This window comes from Lotus japonicus, chromosome 1 (assembly GCF_012489685.1).
Source record: "Lotus japonicus ecotype B-129 chromosome 1, LjGifu_v1.2".
Classification (NCBI taxonomy): domain Eukaryota; kingdom Viridiplantae; phylum Streptophyta; class Magnoliopsida; order Fabales; family Fabaceae; genus Lotus; species Lotus japonicus.
In genome coordinates, this window is record NC_080041.1 from 123,022,398 (window position 1) to 123,044,657 (window position 22,260).

Below are 22,260 nucleotides of genomic sequence, written 5' to 3' on the forward strand. Positions count from 1 at the left end.
CTATGAATTTAATTTTCACCGATTTGAATTTCTTAACTTATTGACATAAGATTGTGATCCCTCGAGCTATTTTAGTGATTACGTGCTATGATGACATGAAGCTTTTTTTCTAATCAATACTTCCTCTCTGTTTTAAAATGTAATTTCTTTTAGACTTTGTACTGTATTCTAAAATATATAAGTTGTTTTGCAAAGCCAATACATTTTTTTTCTCTTTCTTCCTTATATACTCTCATTTAATATTATATCTCTTAATTACCACCTTCAATTTTCACCTATCACAACTCTCACTATCCACTTAACCAATAATAATATTTCTCTCTCCTTAAACAATGTTCACAACCTAAAACAACATATATTTTGGAACGGATGGGAGTAACATTTTATTAAACGCTAATGTGTAATATATAGAGGGATGAAAATAAAAGAAGTTAGTTTTTCATCATCTCCGATCATGTTTATACTCAATCATCTAGATGTATTTTTTACTTTTGGTAACATTGGTTTATACAATGAGCAAAAAATGTTGCTTAAGATGTATCAGAAACAATTTGTACATGTTGTCATAAAGGGTTCGATTGGACAACACAATTTTTCACTACACTAAATAAGAGTTATGCATTTTATAATAGGATCAGTTATTACTTGATAATTATTGCATATTCCACACAATATGCTATATTTTTTTATAATGTTGTCATAGAATATGAGAAATTGTTACCAAAGAGAGTAGGTAACATTAAAATGAGACCGTCAAAAACTGTTGCGTAAAGTTTAAAAAATATTTTTTTGTGTCTATGGCTACTTTTGAATTGTTACAAAAAGAAAAAAAAAACTGTCACAATGTCTTCATCCTCCATCATAAATCACAATCAAATATATGTGATTAAAACACCGTAAAAAAATAGAATAATCACCCTCATCCTAAAATTCTCTAGTCAAAAGTTGTCACTATCTCCAACAAAACCCCAACCATACCAGAGTCCAAGCTAGAGCTGTCAAAATGGGCCAGCCCGGCCCATATGGGCTGACCCGTAACGGGTTGGGTTGGCCACGGGTTGGGTTATGTCAACCCGGATTTAAATGAGCCAGAAAATTATGGACCCAACCCGACTCGCTATGAACCCGCGGGTTGACGGGCTGGCTTGCGAGTTGGATGAAATAAATAAATAAAATGCAAAAATTGGATTAAAAAATCTTAAAAATGTTTAAAAAAATTATTATAAAAAGTTACTTATAAAAGTTCATCAATCTAAGATTATAAGTAAACAATATAACATCATTCACTTTATGCATATCTAAATTTAAGTTCAAACTTCAAATCTAACATAGTTTTACAATAGTAATTAGTAACGATATTAACTCAACCGGTCCAAATCTACCATAGTTCAACATATTTTAATAATAATACTAACAAATAAGGTTTTTAAACAAATATGTCAATGTGCTCACTCTCCAGAACAATTTAAAAATAAAAATAAATAATTACTCTAACCCGCGGGTTGGCTCGCTTGACTCGCGGGCCGGCTCGTTTAACCCGCGGGTTAAATGGGTTGGGTTGCACTGACCCATATTCTATCCGAGTTGAAATTTAGTCAACCCAACCCGGCTCATTTAACCAACCCGTTTGGCTGGCTCGCGGGTTGCAACCCATATTGACAGCTCTAGTCCAAGCTACAATAAGGAAATGAGAAGATGAAAATTGTGGATAATTCTAGGGCTTTTTTGAATTTGAGGCTTAATTGTCTAATAGAACCCAAATCCATTTGTCAAACGATCAACTATCTCTCTCATTTGGTTCCCCACAAGGATACATCTGCCATGGGTACTTTTGGACATACCAGTAAGAAAGCTTTAGAACTTACTCTTTCCTGAACCCAGAGGAGTATAGAAAGAGATCCAGAGGTATTCATCCAAATCGGAGTCTTTTCCCAAACCCAAAAATGGCCATATCAAAATCTCCATCTTCTTCCTCTTCTCCTTCTTCATTGCATTCTTCAATCCAACTTCAGCCTTCTTTGGATTCATAAGGAAAACTTTCTTATGGATCGGAGACGAACTCACCAATAGTGGGGTCAAATCGGGGGTGTGAGAGGGTTCTTGCATGCGTTTTCCTCCCTACGTTCTTCATCTTTCAAACAACAAAAACGGATTAAAGGTTGAGAACGGAAATAGATTGAGGTATTAGCAAGTTCTTGGCACTAGGTCAGCTACTTGACCGGCACGAGGAGTCGAGGGGTTGTGTGATGCTTGTTCAGATACTGAACCTTGTATGATGCAGGCAGAAAGACATTTAAGATGTGATGACCGAGAGTGAAGCTATTGCAAACGAGATTAACCTGAAATAAGGTGGGTGGAAAGAAAATGGATTTTTTTTCCTGGGTTTAATTTTAAGTTTAAGGTTGAAGATCATGGAAGAAGATTATGGAGAATGATGATGATTGGGGATGAAGATGATGGGAGGTGATGAAAAATTATTATTATTTATTTTGGTCCCTATAATATTCTACATTAGCATTTTAAAAAAACTTACACAGTGTTAGTTGTATGTGGGCTTGGGCTGTTTGTAATATAGGTATAGTTGGGCCCAAGCTCTGTTGAGTTAGTCTTTCAAGTTAGTTAGAGTATGTTAGTTCTTGAGTCATTGTATAAATACTGAAGTTTCTATTGAATGAGAATCAGATTGCATTTCAGCATTTTTGCATTGTTCACAAACTCTCACATTTGGTATCAGAGCTCCGCAAGGGGCCTGAACCATAGAACCGCAGTTCCATTGGAAGGGAGTGATTGAACAAAGGAAAGTGCAGAGAAGAGAAAGAGGAACGATCAAGAAGCTTGATCACCGCCGAGTAGAGAAGAACGACTGGGTTCTTGGCAGAGAAGAGAACCGCTGAGTAGAGAAGAACGACTGGGATCTTGGCGGAGAAGAGAAAGACCAATCAAGAAGCTTGATCAAGAAGAGCAAAGAAGAGGCAAGCATGGCAGATCAATCGAAGGAATCAACATTTCTGCAACCATCGGTTCCCAAATTCGATGGATTCTATGATCACTGGGCTATGCTCATGGAGAATCCGTTGCGATCAAAGGAGTATTGGGGATTGATTGAATCAGGGATTCCTGCACTTCCTCAGAATCCAACTCCGGAGAAGACAAAGGCACACGAGGAAGCAAAATTGAAGGACCTCAAGGCCAAGAATTATCTGTTTCAATCAATCGAGAGGAACATCATGGAGACCATTCTCTGCAAAGACGATGCAAAAGACATCTGGGATTCCATGAAGCAGAAGTGTCAAGGATCCACCAAGGTGAAGAGGGCTCAATTGCAAGCTCTAAGGCGTGAATTTGAAGTGCTGGGAATGAAAGAAGGAGAGACTGTGAACGAGTATTTCTCAAGAACCCTGGTAATTGCCAACAAGATGAAGATACAGGGAGAGGCAATCACAGAGACCTCGATTGTGGAGAAGATCTTGAGGTCCATGACTGAGAAATTCAACTATGTGGTTTGTTCAATTGAGGAGTCAAATGATGTGGGTACTCTTACAATTGACCAGTTGCAGAGTAGCTTACTGGTTCATGAGCAGAGAATGCGTGGCTACAAGGAGGAAGAACAAGCATTGAAGGTGTCAAATTCTGGAAAATTTACTGGTAGAGGTCGAGGAAGATCTGGAAGAGGTGGCAGAGGTCGGGGTTGAGGCAATTTCAACAAAGAAACTGTCGAATGTTACAAGTGTCACAAATTGGGTCACTTCCAGTATGAGTGTCCTAAATGGGAGGAGAGTGCAAACTATGCTGAAATGGAAGACGATGAAGAAGAACTTTTACTCATGGCACACACAGAAGTCAAAGGGGAAATCTCAGAAAGAAAGGTATGGTTCCTTGATTTAGGCTGTAGTAATCATATGTGTGGTGTTAGAGATTGGTTTCATGAGATAGATGAAGATTTCTCCACAACTGTTAAATTGGGTGATGATTCCAAGATGACTGTGAAAGGAAAAGGAAAAGGAGACATTAGATTGCAAATTGCTGGATTGAACCAAGTAATAACTGAAGTCTATTACATTCCTGAGTTAAAGAACAATTTGCTAAGTGTAGGACAATTACAGGAGAAAGGTTTGAATGTGGTATTTCAGGAGGGTTGGTGTAGAGTCTATCACCCTGTTAAAGGACTCATTATGCAATCGAAAATGTCCTCCAATAGAATGTTTGCTGTCTTGGCTAATGTCATTACCCCTAGCTGTTACAAGGTGTCCATTGATGATGATTTAGTTCTGTGGCATAGAAGATATGGGCATCTTGGTTTAAGTGGTATGAAAACTCTCTCTCAGAAATCAATGGTAAGAGGCTTGCCCACACTTAGTGGAACTGGGAGCATTTGCTGTGATTGCCTTAAAGGGAAGCAGCACAGAGATCCTTTCCCACAAAAGAGCAATTGGAGAGCACAAAGAAGGCTACAATTGATCCATGCTGACATATGTGGTCCCATACAGCCAGAATCTAACAGTAAGAGGAGATATTTCATCACATTCATTGACGATTTTTGTAGAAAAACCTGGGTGTATTTCCTAGCTGAGAAGTCTTCTGCTCTAGAAGTGTTTAAGAAGTTCAAAGCAGTTACTGAAAAGGAATCAGGGGAAGCTATTGGTTGCTTGAGAACTGATAGAGGTGGGGAGTTCACATCCAAGGATTTTGATAATTTCTGCAACTTGCATGGGATCAAGAGGCAGCTGACAGCATCCTACACCCCTCAACAAAATGGGGTGGCTGAACGGAAAAACAGAACCATCATGAATATGGTTAGAAGTATGCTCTCTGAGAAGGAAATTCCAAAGGAGTATTGGCCTGAAGCAGTGAATTGGGCAGTCTATGTTCAAAACAGAAGTCCTACTGTGGCAGTTAAAGATGTAACACATGAGGAAGCATGGAGTAATGTGAAGCCTTCAGTCCATTTCTTCAGGGTATTTGGTTGTACTGCTCATGCACATGTTCCTGAGAACAACAGGAAGAAGCTTGACAATAGGAGCATCAAATGTGTTTTGCTTGGAGTAAGTGAAGAATCAAAGGCATACAGACTTCTGGATCCAGTTACAAAGAAGATTATTGTAAGCAGGGATGTGGTATTTGATGAGGATGATAAGTGGATTTGGCACTCAGGAAAGGATACAACAGCTGATATTGTTGATTTAAGTGATGAAAATAATGGTACCAATGGTGACACCGGAGGGCAATCACCTCAGGCAGACTTACAAACTGAAGGTCAAGCTGCTTCAGATCCTACTGTGGGAAATACAGGAAGTGTTGAGTCTTCTAGCACAGCAACTGAAATGCCTGGAACTTCATCAGGAAGAGAAAAACGAGTTGTGGCTCAGCCTACTTGGATGAGAGAGTTTATTAGTGGAGAAGAGTTAGATGATGAAGATTTTAGCCTCAATGTTCTGGCATCCTTGACTGATCCTTCCTCATTTCAGGAGGCTGTTAGTGATGAGAAATGGAGGAAGGCAATGGAAAAAGAGATGGAATCAATTGAGAAGAATAATACTTGGGATTTAGTTGTGTTACCAGATAAAGCAAAGAGTATTGGAGTTAAATGGGTTTTTAAGACCAAGTACAATGAGAAGGGGGAAGTAGAGAAATATAAGGCTCGACTAGTAGCAAAAGGGTATGCTCAGCAACATGGTATTGACTTCACTGAAGTGTTTGCACCAGTAGCTAGGTGGGACACAATCAGGGCCATCTTGGCTCTTGCTGCAATAAGAGGATGGAGTGTATTTCAGCTTGATGTTAAAAGTGCATTTTTACATGGAGAGTTAGGGGAAACAGTGTATGTTGATCAGCCACTGGGTTTTCAGAAGAAGGGGGAAGAGTTTAAGGTGTATAAATTGAAAAATGCATTGTATGGTTTGAGGCAAGCTCCAAGAGCTTGGTACAGTAAAATTGAGTCCTACTTCCTCAAAGAAAGCTTCATAAAGTGTCCTTCAGAACATACTTTGTTTGTTAAGCATGATGAGGAGGGTATGATTCTAATTGTGAGCCTCTATGTTGATGATCTTATTTTTACTGGCAGCAGTATGTCAATGATTGAGGCATTCAAGAGATCAATGAAAGGTGAGTTTGATATGAGTGACCTTGGCAAGATGAGCTATTTTCTTGGTGTAGAGGTGATACAAAATTCTGAGGGGATTTTCATAAGTCAAGGGAAGTATGCTAGAGGAATACTGGAGAGGTTTGGAATGCAGAACAGCAATGCAGTTGGAAATCCAGTGGTACCAGGCAGCAAGTTGACTAAAGGAGGAGGTGGTTTAGAGGTGGATGCTACTCAATATAAGCAAATGGTTGGGAGCTTGATGTACCTTACTGCTACTAGGCCTGATCTCATGTATGCTGTATGTCTGGTTAGCAGATACATGGAAAAACCTACTGAGTTGCATCTGTTGGCAGTTAAGAGGATTTTCAGATATTTGAATGGAACTATTGATCTGGGAATTTTGTATAACAGGAAGGGAAATGAAGATCTTGTGGCTTTCACTGATAGTGATTATGCAGGGGATTTTGATGATCGCAGAAGTACCTCAGGCTATGTCTTTCTTCTGGGAACTGGTTCAATTGCTTGGTCTTCCAAGAAGCAAGCAGTGGTAAGTCTCTCTACCACTGAAGCAGAGTTTATTGCAGCTGCCATGTGTGCTTATCAGTGCATCTGGCTTAGAAGAATTCTGGACAATCTTGGCTCATCTCAGAGCCATTGTTCTAAGATCTTCTGTGACAATAGCTCTGCCATTAAGCTGTCCAAGAATCCAGTTCTACATGGAAGAAGTAAACATATAGATGTGAGGTACCACTTCTTAAGGGACTTGGTTCAGGATGGCAAGATAGAACTTGAGCATTGCAGTTCAGATGAGCAGGTTTCTGATATCATGACTAAACCTTTGAAGGTTGATTCTTTTGTAAGACTTAGAAGGAAGTTAGGCATGTGTAGCTGTGATCAGTTGAAGTTAAACTGTCTTACTTGAAGTAAGTTCAGTTTAAGGGAGGGTGTTAGTTGTATGTGGGCTTGGGCTGTTTGTAATATAGGTATAGTTGGGCCCAAGCTCTGTTGAGTTAGTCTTTCAAGTTAGTTAGAGTATGTTAGTTCTTGAGTCATTGTATAAATACTGAAGTTTCTATTGAATGAGAATCAGATTGCATTTCAGCATTTTTGCATTGTTCACAGACTCTCACACACAGAACCTACATGTCATCATGTAACATAATCACTAAAATGGATCAAGGACCAAAACATCGTGTGCCAACAAATTAAGGGATTTAAACCGGTGCAAATTTAATATAGGGACTAAAATCAATAATTGACTATAGTTCAGGGAACAAAAATATATTTGGAATTTGTTATGTGTTTGAGTGTGAAAATAATAGATATACCAGTTGGGTTTTCTTTCCTTATAAGCAATTTTGACACTAAAAAGTTACTTAAGGAAGTTTCACTTTCAAAATTAATTTTGACTGCATAATTAGTAGAATAATTTCTAAACATACACCTAAAAATTCTCTTTTACTACTTTATAAAGAGACATGTAACCAAACAGGTTGTGATATATATAGATTATAGAATTCTCTTTTGAATACCTATTAATTAAAATAAAGATATACGCTATATTTGGCATGTCATTTCAGCAAGTTTAAAGTTTGTTTAACTAGCTTAAAGCTTATTTGACTAGCTTAAAAGTTTTTTAAAAGTGTTTGATAAATGAGCTTATTTCAGTAGCTTAAAACTTTAATATATAAGTTATCTGAGGTAGCTTATAGCTTAAAGCTTATTGAATTTATTCTCATTTTTATCTTTATCATTTTAAGAAAATTCTATCAGTACCCTTTCTATATTATAAAAAGTTTGAAAACAATAAACTCTAATTATTTTTATTTTGAAATAATTACTATTCAATTGTTAATATAAAATTTTAATTTTTTTTTGTTAATTTAGAGAAATATAAACTTACCTTATTCAATTGAAATATAAATTTATTTATTTTATTCTATTTAAATTAATAAAAATATAAAAACAAAAATAAATTAGAAATTAATTATATTTTTGAGATGATAAATAATTTAAACTAAATTAAAATATTTAAAGTGTAATTATGTTTATATTTCAATATCATACATGTATTGATGTGTAAATAAAGTAATGTTGAATGCAAAAAAAAAGATTTATACAGGTATGTCATTTTATGTCATTTTACAGTTCCAGCTTGTTTAACAGCTAGTTTTACCAAACACTTTTTTATAATTATGTAGTTTTTTAGTTATCAGCTTTCAGCTAACTTATAAGCTTTCAGCTAACTTATCAGCTAGAATTGCTAAAAAATATTGAAAAGTTATCTACAATTAATTTTAAAATCAAAATTAATTCTGAGAAAAAAAAATTGTGTGACTAGAAAAACTACTTTTGAGAAAAAAATTACCTCATCCAAACATGAGCATATACTTTAAGTTATAAGACAATTTTTCTATGAACATACCTCAGATTCGACCATATAACTCTAAATATGCTTTAGAATGCGGTGCATTGTATTTGTATAAAACATGGTTGATTTGTGAAAGATCCATTCAATAAGATATGTACCAACATTTAGCGTTACATGAACTTTGAAATTGGAATGAGCATTTGATGATAGTGGGTGTGCCTCATTGGTTGTATTGGTAAATCACAAACACAAGCACGCACCCACCACACCCTTAAGCACTAAACTTACAAACACAAGCACGCACCCACCACACCCTTAAGCACTAAACTTTTTCCCCAAATCCACAAGACATGAGGGACGATAACCAACATATTCATGGGTGCCATCCCTATGCCACATCAGCCACTTGCATGCCTTGACTCCATGCATGATTATAAAGTAACAAAAACAAACTAAGATGCCTTTCTTCCACATTTTTATTCAAACGTCCCAATATTTGAACCTGTCTTCCATACCACCAATCAACATACGTGTTTAGTGACGATTTTAATACCCCTCTTCCACATTTATTGCTTCCAAACCGCCACTAAATGTAGAGAGTGAAAAAAAAAAAAAACTTCAATGGAGTTTTAAACCTCAGCAATATAAATACGTCGGTTTGTTTGGGTGGTGGTGGGGGGGAGTGTAAGATCAAGTTTTGATCTAGTAGTACAACTCTATGTTTTGATGATTACAAGTTAACCTTTTGATATGAACAATTGTGGTACTCTAACGTGTTTTTCTGAGTGTGCTATTTACAGGCTCTGACCTCAACTCAATCTCACACAAATCAGAAGCACTGTGTATAAAGAGCAACCCAAGCAACGCTTTCGCATTCACCATGTTCAGTATGAACAGTGGAAAAGCTTCAGAAGTTCTGAAGTTATACAAACTCTGATGTGGACTCAGTCACTAGAAGCTCTGAAGATCCAGAAAGTCTGATAACCAAGAAACACTGAAGGCTCAGATATTCTGATGGTGTAGAAGACTCTGAAGATCCAGAAGCTGATTAGTGAAATTCTGTTGTCCAGAAGCAAGATACTCTGAAGACCATGTTCTTCCCTCTGAGTTCAGAATCAGAAGAAACAATGGTCAGAGGATCTGGGCTTTCCCTCTGACTCTGATCAACCGGCTTCACAAGTTCCAATATGAAGCATTCCCCTGATCAGAAGTCTCCTAGGTTTAAAGGTCAAGTCGCTATCCAAGTACAAAAGCAACTGTACCTTCCTGACGACCTACCTAACAGTCTCAGACACAGCAGAAGCTGGATTTTCCAGAACTGCCCTCCAACGGTAGCATTTCTCATGCAACGCTCAACCCTAATCCTTGGAGTATATAAAGAGGCTGAAGACTGAAAGAAACGGAAAGAAGCATTCACATACGCGCAAGACAAACTTAAATTCTTCTAAGCTTTCTTTCATCTGAAATTCATTGAGTTTACTATTAGCTTTTTAGAAGCAAATCTCTTGTAAACAATTCTTTGATAAACAGTTTGTTTAGTTCCTTTAGGAGATCAAGGTTGATCGGATCCTAGAGAAGACTAAGAGAGTGAATCTTAGTGTGAGCTAAGTCAGTGTAATTGTTAGTCACTTGTAGGTTTCAAGTGCAGTTGTAACTCTTACCTGATTAGTGGATTGCCTTCATTCTAAGAAGGAAGAAATCACCTTAACGGGTGGACTGGAGTAGCTTGAGTGATTTATCAAGTGAACCAGGATAAAATCCTTGTGTGCTTTTCTATCTCTTATCTTTAGCACTTAAGTTCTCGAAAGATTTGTCAAAATCTTTAAGGTGGAAGTTTTATACTGAAAACGTTATTCAAACCCCCCCTTTCTACCGTTTTTCATACCTTCAGGGAGGGGGTCCGGCAACTCTTCCAAGCTGTTAGAACTTTTTTTCCCTTCTATTAGATATTCTACGAATAACATGTGTATGTATATTTTTATTTTATATTGAAAAGATAAATTACATCATTCAAAAAATAATACCTAAATTTTCCCCTTCTCAATCCATATGTCACTCTGTTCTTACTACTTAATCAGTTATCTTTTAGGGGTCGCTTATGCAGGGACGAATCTACTTGAGACATCTTGGGGCAATTGTCCCCACAAAGTTTTTAGTATTGTCTTAAAGTATTTTTCTTCTGAATATTTTCTTAATACTACATGTATTTTTTTATATATTTGCCCCCACTAAATTTTAATATGACTTGTTTAGTTGTTTACATGTATGTGTATGTTTATTGCTCCCACAACTCAAATTTTCTAGATCCTTCACTGCACGTATGTCTATGTTAAATGGGAGTAGTTGGTACTATGCATATGTACAATTATTCAATAACCCAACCCGTCACTCCCCCTTCTTATTCTTTCACCCTCCGTTGGCGGATTCATTATTATTTGTTCCAATCCCCTATGATGAACTTTGGTCTTTGATATTATTCATGATATTTGTAAGGCTTAATTGTAACTTTGGTCCCTGACATTTACCAATTCCACGATTTTAGTCCCCCACCTAATTTAATTACATGAATGGTCCCTGACTTTACTGACTGTCTGCAACGTTGGTCCTGCCGTTTATTTGTTAACAGAGGAGGCTTACGTAGATGTCCAATTGGAGAGAGAAAGAATGAGTGAAGAGAGAGGGAAGCCCGTGAGTTGCACGTGAGACCTGCAACAGTCATTTTCTACCCTCTTCCTCCTGTAAAAACAGAGCACCGTGAGGAAGATGTTTCGAAGCTTGAGATTGAGCGAAAAGGGAAGAGATAAAGAATGAACGAGTCCTTGGAGGCGAGGAAGAATGTTGAATCAGTTGCTGGTCTCTTTCTCTCTCCAATTCGACTTCCACATCAGCTAAGTGACCATCCACGTAAACCTCCTCCATTAACAAATAAACGGTAGGACCAACGTTGCAGACGGACAGCAAAGTCAGGGACCATCCGTGTAATTAAATTAGGTGGGGGACTAAAATTGTGAAATTGGTAAACGTCAGGGACCAAAGTTGCAATCAAGTCTATTTGTAAATCATAATATTCTACTATGCATATGAAGCTCCCCAAAAACTACTAACTTGAATTTAATATTATTTTAAAACTCTACCAATAGTGAAAGTCTCGGATTAATCCCGCAATGACATAATTTATCTTTCTAATATATCAAAAATATTTAGATTATATATTTTTATATATTTCAAATTCACAAATAAAAGATATTATGTCAAAAATATATAGTTTAGTTCTATTTTTGTTAAATGTTTTTCAAATACATTTTATTTAACATACAAAATTAGACATACGAATTCTTCTGACACTCTTCTATCATGATACTAGTGGGATTTATAACTTTCTAAAACAATCGCGGCGGTTAAACCTTCACCATATGTCATCTGAAAATTCTGTATATATATCATCTAACCTTTTTCTGTTTTTGGATGTAGATACATTTCAAACAGAGTGAGATCATTCAACCAGTGAAATTAAACACTATGCTGCAATAGTTGATGTGTAATATAAACTATCAGTTAATTGGTAGTTTGTTTAATATTTTGTCAAATGTTAATACTGTCTTCCTTAGCTGTAACATATCATTACTGCTAGCTAGCGCCGGTTGTTTCCATTTTGGACTAGGAACCAAGTGGCTAAAGTATCATCAACATGATAGCCGCATGCATTTTATTCCTCAATTGCAACTAAGCAACAATTAACTTGAATAATTATATTAAACAAGTGGTCCAATTTGAGGTTTAAACAAGTTTGGTATGTTGTCAGAGCTATTGACACTGTTCATCTTTAGAATATACAGCCACTGTTATGAAAATTACTTTCACACGCATGCGCAAAGAAACAAAGATTAACTAAATTTAAGATTATTATCTGAGCAAATTGGGTTTAGTTTTGTACTTGATATTTTCAATTTGATATGTCAAGTTGGATGAAAGATAAGAGTGCAACCACTAGTTCTGAAATCATTGTTATAATTCTTGCAGGGAAAGAGAGAATGGTTCATTGAATGGGGCTTTACATAATGTGTAGTTAATAGTGATAGCCTTGTAGAGCCAGCTATCACTGGATATAGATAGGCTCTCTGGGGTACGAATAACCTTTAGTTTGCAAGTGGTACATAGAGTGATAGAAGCATTCAATTTCAAAGTATAAGAAGCATAGGCTAAATGGATCAGATTATTTATTAGAATGGGTAAAGTGATCTTTATATTCTGTCTGTTTATCTCATGAGAGCAGAGACGCTAAGAACCGCTGAAAGAGAGACGAAAAATAGTATTAAATTGACAAATTGATGTTTATTGACTACAATGGATTTTCCTTCAAGTAATGAAAATATTTCACTACAAGAGCTTGTAATCATGACCCGTCTTCTCATAGATGCCAATTAATGAAAAACTGACAAGAAAGTCACATGAGCCTCGTCCAACCCATGATACCAAAAAGAGCTAGTCGACTAAAAAGCCAATGTTTCAATCGATCTAAAAGTCGATTAAAAATGCTAAAATGTTCAATAGCATTTCACCTGATCTAAAATTATAAATGTCATGTAATTAAGTGAGTACGGTGAAAGTATGTGGAAGAGATGACTTGGTTAAAGAACATTATACCTCGACAAAAGACTAAATGCAAACTCAATTATTAACAATCATGCAACGGTGCCCCTTAGGCAACAACAATCTCATAAAACCTTCCACAAGACTTCTTAAAGACAACTATAATAGACAGCAAATCTATAAATACCGGTGTAATCCTTCATTTATATATGTACGTATTACTTATAATGCTAAATTTAGAGTTCTTTTTAGACTTTGAGATCTCTCTTTACTCTTTCACTAATATGAACGTCACAATGTCTTCTGCAGATACACTTCATGGCTGTCCTTCGGTCGGGTTCGGACCAAAATCATCGGTTTTTTCGGGTGAAAACAGCAAATCACTAGACCCATTACTGTCCGATTACAAAATCGGTTTTGTCGGATCTCGGTCTTCACAGTTTTCGGATTTATCGGGTCGATTATTATTTAACCGATGAGAGAAAAAAACATGAGCAAAGAAAGAGAAGGGAAGTATTTACTTGCACGAGCTTTGTCATGCAAGCAAATTAAATTGCCTAGGTCGTATACCACTCTCAAGGGTAAGGAGATTTAGACGACGATGTCTTTGGTGTGACAGTTTGTTTAGTGACACATGGTGGTACATGTTATATTTTTCCTGTAAAGTCCAAAATATCCTTTAATTTAATCAACATCCACATTATATGCCACTGGAATCTTTAACTGTTTTCCCCTCATCGGGAGCTCTACAGCGGTGCCATCAAATTCTTCACCACTGCCGGAATACAAATCAGAGACCAAAAATAAGGGGAAAAGGTAAGAAAATCAACCAGATCAACCAAAATTTCATCTTATTATCCTTGAAATTGAATACGTTGGATGAAGGAGTGAAAAAACAAAGTAGAAATGCACACTTTATGTTGATTGATGAAAAAATGTCGAGCAATAGGATCTAACACGAGGATCCCCATATGACCCATTCCCATGTTTATGTTCCTTAACAAATGTGACTTTCAGTCCTCAGATGGCAACAATGAATGAAATAGCAACGTGGCATATCACCTTGGAGCTAGAAGGAGCATACAGATATTAGAAACCCTGTACATACAAATCCCACTGAACTCAAATCCCGTAAAATCAATCCCACCACCACTGAAATGCGCTACAATGTCTGGTTGAGGTGATGGAGTTTAATGGGGAGCGGCGGTCCGGCAAAATGCAGAGATGTGTGGCACTTTTTGAGAAAAGGATATTTCCGTAACTTGGTCACATATATCTCAAGTAATCTTTACCGTTCAATATCAAAACTATATATCCAATGGTCATTATCAAACTGAACCATGGTGAGACAGTTTTCAACTGTCACACCGAAGCCAAAACCGATTTAGACAATCTCATTTGTAAAAACATTAACGCTTAACATTAACCTTGCACAAGTCCTTAATAAATACTTAAAATGATACATATATGTGGGTGTGCGCTGGCGTGTGTGCGTGTGTGTCATATTAGCTGACACTATGTTTACCGCCACAATGGTCGGTGCTATTTTTTATGTTAGCAATATTTTTTTTAAAACAATTTATTATTGAATATGGATGACATTAATGTTAACCGTTAGCGTTGACCTAGCCGACACTAAAAAAATACTACATATACACGTTTAGAATGTTTGTTGTTTTTTCCATTAATGTTATAATTGGATTGGACCAACCGGGAATCTGACTTATGATTAGTAGATCAACCTCAAAGTCAGGTGGCGGTTCAGGCAAACAACTATTTCTTCGGACAAAAACCTATTTTTGAATTTTTATGACATAGTGGCTCGGCCCTTTGAAACTGGTAGTTGAAAATGATAAAAGAACAAGTAGTCTTACTAATCTAATTAATATTATTTTTTTTATTCTAAAAAAATGGTAGAACGAAGAAAAAAACACCTCCAGACTATTCGGTAGGGCGCCAGTGGCATGCTGGGGAGGCCAGCAGAGGCCCACTCCTAAATAGAAGTGTCAGAGAGTTGCCTACCAACTAGAGTTTTACTGACCCTAGGGGAATTCGAACCCTCGACCAATACGAATGTGAGAGTTAAACTCGAAACCTAAAGTCAGTTGTGTCAACCCATATTGACCACTTATCTTATAGTCTAATCTAACTATCTGCACTTGAGAATCATTTTTAAAATAAAATCAGTTTTAACTTTGGGGTGGTACATTTATTAACTTTGTGAAAAAAGTATTTACTTGAGCTTTATTGTCCAATGAGGACATGATTAATTAGCAAGTAAAATCATCAAAAAATAATTTTGCTTTTTCTTTCTTATGTTTTTAGCTTTTACTATTTTTTTTTACCAAAAAAATAGTTTTTACTCTTTTCCTCAAACAACTTCCTTTTCACGATATTAAATCAGGCCCAAATTAGCCCATGCCATCACCTCTCTTTTTTTTTCAGAAAAACAGTCAAACTTAGCCAAAATCCAAACAGGACCTGAGTGAATTATTTCCTGCCTTTCATTATTTTAGCGTTTTTTTATACAGGAGTTGAAAAGATAAGAAAAATACCTAAGGTCTAATAAAAGAAATCCCTAAACCAGCTGAAAGAAGAGGTTCTGATTTATAATAAATTGTTTGAAATAAATTAAAGTTAACTGGAATTTTTTTTGGAATGTGCATTTATATTAAAAGTAAAAGTCATTTTGTTAATGAGACAAATTTAGTGATTAAGAAAAATGTGCATTGGGAAGTAAGCTAACTACTTTCAACCCACTTTCAAAATTCAACCAAACATACATTTAAGGGTGCTATTTTTAAACTCGAACCAGTCATTGACTCGCTCAACGGGTAGTGTACCTTTGGTCGGTGAATATTGATTCTCACCTCCCTAGGTACTGTTCTGACAGAACATAGTTTGATTTTATTGAATTGTGGTTTTTTCAAAACAAGATCCAAGGGGAGGGCGAGGATGTTTCATTTTGAGGAACGTTGGCTCTAAAGTGAGGAGGACTGTACGGAAATTGTTGTACGCATATGTCAACGAATAAGTAGTACGCAAATGTCAACAAATAATTATATCTTGACACCTAAAAAATGAGATGTGGAGAGGTGGAGGAAGAGAGAGATAGGAAGAAAGGAGAGAGAAAGTAAAGATGTGATAGATGATTTGATTGATAAAGAAAAGAGAAATAGATATAAATGAAGGTGGAAAAGAAGTGGAGAGGTGTGTATATATCATAACTCAAATATATTAACAAAAGGAGCCAAATAATTATGAGAGCCTATGTTTTGTTCGGTTTGGCTTATGGGTTGGGGTGGTGTTTGGTCTGAGATTTTTTAGTTCTTTGTAAATCTCCTTGGAAATCTCTTCTTGAATTTATAAAATTGGTAATTTTTTTCTTCACTAGGTTTTCGCAAGGGGATTTTATCTTAGTAAGGTTTTAATGATGCATTTTTTGTATAGTCTATTTTCAAGGGGGTATTAGGTGGGTTAGCTTTGGCAAGGTTGAGTCTTTGTTCTTTACATGTTTTTTTTTCTAGCTTTTTTCTCTTCCTCTACATCTTTCTACTTATATTGGGTTGAAGTACCCCTTGTACTTCTCATCAATATAATTCTTTTTGCTTATAAAAAAAACTTAAATATATTAAATTTTACTTCCTTTACCTATTTTTTCCATGGTTTCGTCCTGAATAGAACAAGTCAAAGGTGTTGTAACAATGGCGCGTATCTTTTGGACAAAGTCTCATTGTTTCAAATAGATTGCTTTGTCCAACCGTAAAACATGTTACTTTCGGTACAAACAACGACAGTAATCAATGTTTTCTTGAGATTATATCATAGATAATCCAAGTTGGTTCTTGTTTTTCCACATTAGTTCCGCTAGCCGAAAGGAAATTCCCGAAGCATGTGCCAATAGTCAATACGACTAGCCCAAGTTCTATGTACCAAGAATATATTTGCTCAATCTCAATGTGATATGTTAGGAGCGCATAATGTGTATGGTACAACTTCAAATCTGCCATGAGATTTCATCAGTTGTTGTCTATCAAGCTTATATTTATTGATGTGACGTATTTTGATTTTAATAAAATTTGGTTATTACATTGCTGAAATGTATAGTACATGGCCTGCCAAAGGTAAAGTCATCAAAGCAAGAGTTTTAGACCTCTCGGAAAAAAAAAATTACTACGGGAAAAGTGCCTCAAAAAATATTCTTTTATTTACTAAGTAAAAAAAGCCCCCTAAAAAACCAAGCATTAATACTAAGTTAAAAACCCCAAAAAAAAAACATCACTTTAAAGTTGGTTTTATGTCTCATTTAGTGTTGAGCCGACCCTAGTATAATATTTAATAATTTAACTATATGTTGTTAGTTTAGTGACAAATAAAGTAGACATCATAAAATTGAAAGCATAAGTTCAAATTCAAAAATTATTAGAAGAGACATATAAGTGACAAGGTCTGTCAAATACAAAACAAAATGTATTTAAGTTGGAATGATGGTAGAGTAATGAGATATAAACTTGAACACTTCTCTTCCTTTCATTCATCAATCATCTAATAAAAAGTTTACTTTTTTTGGAAAACCAATTACAAAATCATTTTTTCGATAACATTCTCATGCACAACCTTCACTTAAGTTTCACAAAAGACCTTCACTTAGCTCCTACCTTAATTCTTGTGCACCACTAGCTCCTTAGACCTTATTCTTTGTTTTTTGGCCAACCTAGCTCCTTAATTAGTCAAGATAATACATGATATGTAATGATATATCTTTGGGCTTTTTTGTTTAAGAATGGTTATTGGGTCAATTTGGGTAGTTTGGTCCTCTCAGGCCCTAATCTTAGGTTGTGAGACTTGCGAGCATAAACAATTTTTTTTCTTTTGACCAAAAACAAAGCTACTACTTTCTTTCCCTTTTTCTTTAGATAAAGGGTTGTTACTGATTAAAAAAATACATTTTTATATGTTTTGGTGGCATAATACATTCCTTCATGATTGTATGCTTATATATAACAGCAAAATTTTATATTATATGACCACAATTAGCACTTCATGTAGAGCAAAGTATAAATGTTATATATCTCTAGCTAGCAACCGATTCATAAAGATAACAAATGAAGTATTCTGAAAGAATTACGAAACAAACTGATATAGTAATTTCTTCTAGGTGATTCTAAGTATTTTGATAGAAGAAAGATTGAGTGAATCACCATTTTAGTCCCTAAGAAAGTAGACGTCGGTCATAGTAGTCCCTAGAAATCATTAATGGTGAAAAAAATCCCTGAAAGTGTTGACGTCGGTCATAGTAGTCCCTATCTATGTTTGACCGTTAGTCCCTGAGACGGAAAATGCCCATGTGTCAAGTTATGTGCCACGTGGGTTTCAATTTAGTCCCCGATATTATCAATTTAGTCTCTGACAAACAAGCAATTTAATTTAATTATAATTAAAAAAATAAAAATAAAAAATCCTAGTTAGAATTATGAATTAAAAAAAATGATTAAATATTAATTATAGTAGTTTCCGATGTAACAAAATAAAATTATAGTAAAAAAAAACTACATCTAGAGAGGAACCAAGATCATCAGATGAAAGAGAGACCAAAATCAAACAAAGATCCATCCACACATCATCATCTTCTTCATTTACCGTCACCACTGTTCCCCTCGCCATGGTCGAGCCACCACACTATTTCTGGAGAAAATCACCACCACCACCTTATCCCCTCGATTCCGGCCAAAGTACTGGACCACCAAGTCAATTCGTCGTTTCGCCACAACCGCAGACCACCACCGCCGCCGCCTGAAAATGGCTTTTCTGGATGATTACTTCGCCGTTTGAGGAAACAGATACCACCACGAAAATCCTCGCCGCGAGTAGAAGAGGATCCAATAGCCTTTCCCCATCGCCTCCATGATCCGCCGTGGAGGGCGATTTCCGGCCAGGTTTCGAGGTTCTTGAATCGCGAAAGCATCAACAATCAAGGTTTGTTCATAAAAGTTCCGACCTTTTCGCAATTTGCGTCTTGATTCGTCCAGATGGGTTACTGGGTCTCTCTGATTTCCCCCCAGAGGCTCAGATCTAGTGTTGGAAATTTCAAGTTGCAGATCAGAGGTTTGTGTCATTCTGGTGACATGGAGAGGGCGGTGAAGTTCATGGGGAGGATGGAGGAACATGGCATCAGGCCTGGTGTTCAGACTTACAATGTGGTGATTCGTTATTTTTGTGATGTTGGGGAGCGTGAGAAGGGTTTGAGCATGTTTGAGAAGATGGGGATGGTTTGTGCTTGCCCAATTTGGACATGTATAATGTTCTGATCAGTGCAATGTTTGTGAGGAAGAAATCAGAGGATTTGGTGGTGGCTGGGAAGTTGTTAATGGAGATGATGGCTAGAGGGTTTTTGCCAAGGAAATTTACTTATAATTGGGTATTGAATGGACTTGCTCTGACAGGCAATCAAGAGTTTGGACAGGCAACACACAAGTTATTCTGGGTTTTTTTTAGCATGTTTTCTGGCAAGAAGGATAAGGAAGAAGAAGGATGGGGAGATAAGTGGAGGTGCTGGACATGAGTTTTTAACCATATAAACATACATGTAGGGGATGTGGCCAATTCCTATCTTTCTCTTAGGTTCTGGGTAGATGTTGTCAAACAAAAAGGTTCTGGGTAGATGTTATATTCAATTTGGGTTTCATGTTTGCTTGATGGTAGAATCAATTTAGGTTCTGTTCTCGATTCCTACTACTGTTTTGATTCCTAATTTTTTATTTTTTTAATTCATAATTTTAATTAAATTTAATTCGAATTTTCTATTTTCTATTTTTTTTAATTATAATTAAATTAAATTGCTTGTCAGGGACTAAATTGATAATATCGGGGACTAAATTGAAACCCACGTGGCACATAACTTGACACATGGGCATTTTCCATCCCAGGGACTAACGGCCAAACATAGATAGAGACTACTATGACCGACGTCAACACTTTCATGGATTTTTTTCATCATTAATGATTTCGATGGACTACTATGACCGGCGCCTACTTTCTTAGGGACCAAAATGGTGATTCACTCAAGAAAGATTGTTTTGATAAAAGGAAATGAACATGACCTCTCCTTCATGAGATGTGTTTGCTACTTTTGTCTCCTCTCAAACCTTGCAAAAAGGTCATTCACTTTATAAAAATTTGGCATGAAAGATAGGTTTAACAAAACTCCTTGATGTGCTCAATCAAGTTTATAAAAATAATTTGTGATATCCCAATATAAGCTCTTAAGGTTAGGTAATACCCGTTTTAAATAACTTATTTGAGTCTATCTTATAATATAACGACTTTTGCAAATAACACTTACACTTGAGAGATTTATGTAATTAACTTTCGGTCTAACTAAAAAATGCTTTAAGCTTCATTACAAAAAATGCTTTATACTTATCTCTATATTTTTTAAACTAATTTCAATAAATTTCTCAAATTAATTTTATTAATGACGTTTATCAATAGATTAAATAGTTAAGATTCATCCACTGCGTCATTTTCACTTCACTTTTTATTTATCAATCTCTACTCTTTTAATCATATTTTTCATCGCATCTCTAACTTTCTATCTCTTTTCTTTATCAAATTTAACTCAACTCTTTTCTTTATCAAATTTAACTCTAAATTGAGTGTAAAAATTTACAAAAAAAATCAATCTCACATCTCCTCTTCCATGAAATTGAGCACTTTTATAAATTATTTTACCCTCATAGTGCTACAAATAGTATTTATTCCTTGAAATATTCAAGCTTTAGCCCACACAGATATATACGGATTTGGGAATCGTATTATTGAAATAACCCCTTTTCTTCGTGGATGTCACTATCACCTTGAAAATTATACACCCAGATCAGAAAAAAAAATTAATAACAAACGTAGATTTTATCAAATTCATGAACAAAGAGAAAATAATCAAAGAAGTTTTTATCTTCCTTCCTTCACATATTTATATTTGGAATTATCACTATCATGATCATGATCATCACATGGCATCATCATCCATCATCACCACAATCTCCACCGTCCATCTTGATTATCATCACCGCTGCAACTCCATCATACGCGAAAAGTCCTCGAAGCACACGAACCCATCCCCGTTCCTATCAACACCTTCTATCATGCGCCGGCACTCGTCTAACGTGCACCGCTCATCGCCGATCGCCGTGAACACCCTCAACAGCTCCTCCGCCGAGATTCTCCCGTCGCGATCCGTGTCGAAAACCTCAAACGCCTCTCTCAGCTCCGTTTCCGGGTCCGACCCGGGTCCAACCCGCTCCATCAGCGCCTCCACGCTGATACTACCCCTCCCGTCGCCGTCAACCTCACGGAGCATAACCTCTACCTCTTCATCGCTAAGCTGCAACGCGCCGAGGCGCGTGAGCACCGCGACGAGATCGGCCCGCGACACGACGCCGTCGTTGTCGCGGTCGATGAGGCGGAAGGCCCAGCGCACGTCGACGGCGGACCAGTCGTCTGGGAGGACGCTGGTGGGGGTCCCTAAGCCGCCGCCGTTGATGGGTTTGTTGTGGGTGGAGGAGGTGGAGAAGTCCTCGGAGGAGGAGGAGAAAGAGGGTGGGTCGGATCTGGAGAGGTGGTCCTTTTTGGAAGATCGGAAGAGGCGTTTGGGGCTGAGTTTGAGGGTTTTGGGGTTGATGTTGATGAACTTCATTGGAACAATGGTGGTGGTGGTTGAAGAGAGAGTGGGGAATGAAGAAGAAGATGAAGAAGAATGAATGAATGGGTTGTTATGTGATGGGAAAGAGGGAGGAAGGTGGAGGGGTTAAATGGGAGGAGTGGCAAGTCCATTCTTCACTCTGAGGGAGCTTCCACGAAGTTTCCTAGAGGAGAAAAGGAAGGAAAGCATTGAAAACTATGAAGCTGCCTGTTCATCTTATTTAATTCTGTTTTTTGGTTTTGGTAAGGATTTATTATGTTATTATATGAGTCCGTTCAATACTTCATTTCTTAAATAAGTCGTTAACGGTTTGATTTTTGAATTTTATGATTGAAATATGGTCAATTTTTTATCGCTTATTGCATTTCGAGTAAGTTGAGAAATTGCTTCATATATTTGTTGTGATGATACGTTGGTTAACACTAAAAAAAACAGAAACCACAAGGGTAGTTTTGTACGTGAAAATAAAATTTATTACTTAACCTACTGTTTAGTGCATTAATCATGAAGGTAAAT

At 36.5% G+C, this 22,260-nt stretch overlaps 2 protein-coding genes across 2 annotated transcripts; one reads left to right on the top strand and one right to left on the bottom strand.

Annotated features, from left to right (window-relative positions):
- Nucleotides 1–3,272: 3,272 nt before the first annotated feature.
- LOC130723520 (uncharacterized) lies at nt 3,273–3,692 on the top strand. The gene has a single exon (XM_057574600.1). The coding sequence runs from the start codon at nt 3,276–3,278 to the stop codon at nt 3,690–3,692; it is 417 nt and encodes a 138-aa protein (XP_057430583.1). The 5' UTR covers nt 3,273–3,275.
- A 17,144-nt stretch (nt 3,693–20,836) lies between these two features.
- LOC130730115 (probable calcium-binding protein CML36) lies at nt 20,837–21,921 on the bottom strand. Its single transcript, XM_057582021.1, has one exon. The coding sequence runs from the start codon at nt 21,736–21,738 to the stop codon at nt 21,109–21,111; it is 630 nt and encodes a 209-aa protein (XP_057438004.1). The 5' UTR covers nt 21,739–21,921; the 3' UTR covers nt 20,837–21,108.
- Between the last annotated feature and the right edge of the window lie 339 nt (nt 21,922–22,260).

Excerpts from the sequence above, each read along its gene's own strand:
- LOC130730115 (XM_057582021.1), bottom strand. The coding sequence starts at position 21,738 with ATGAAGTTCATCAACATCAACCCCAAAACCCTCAAACTCAGCCCCAAA.
- LOC130723520 (XM_057574600.1), top strand. The coding sequence starts at position 3,276 with ATGAAGCAGAAGTGTCAAGGATCCACCAAGGTGAAGAGGGCTCAATTG.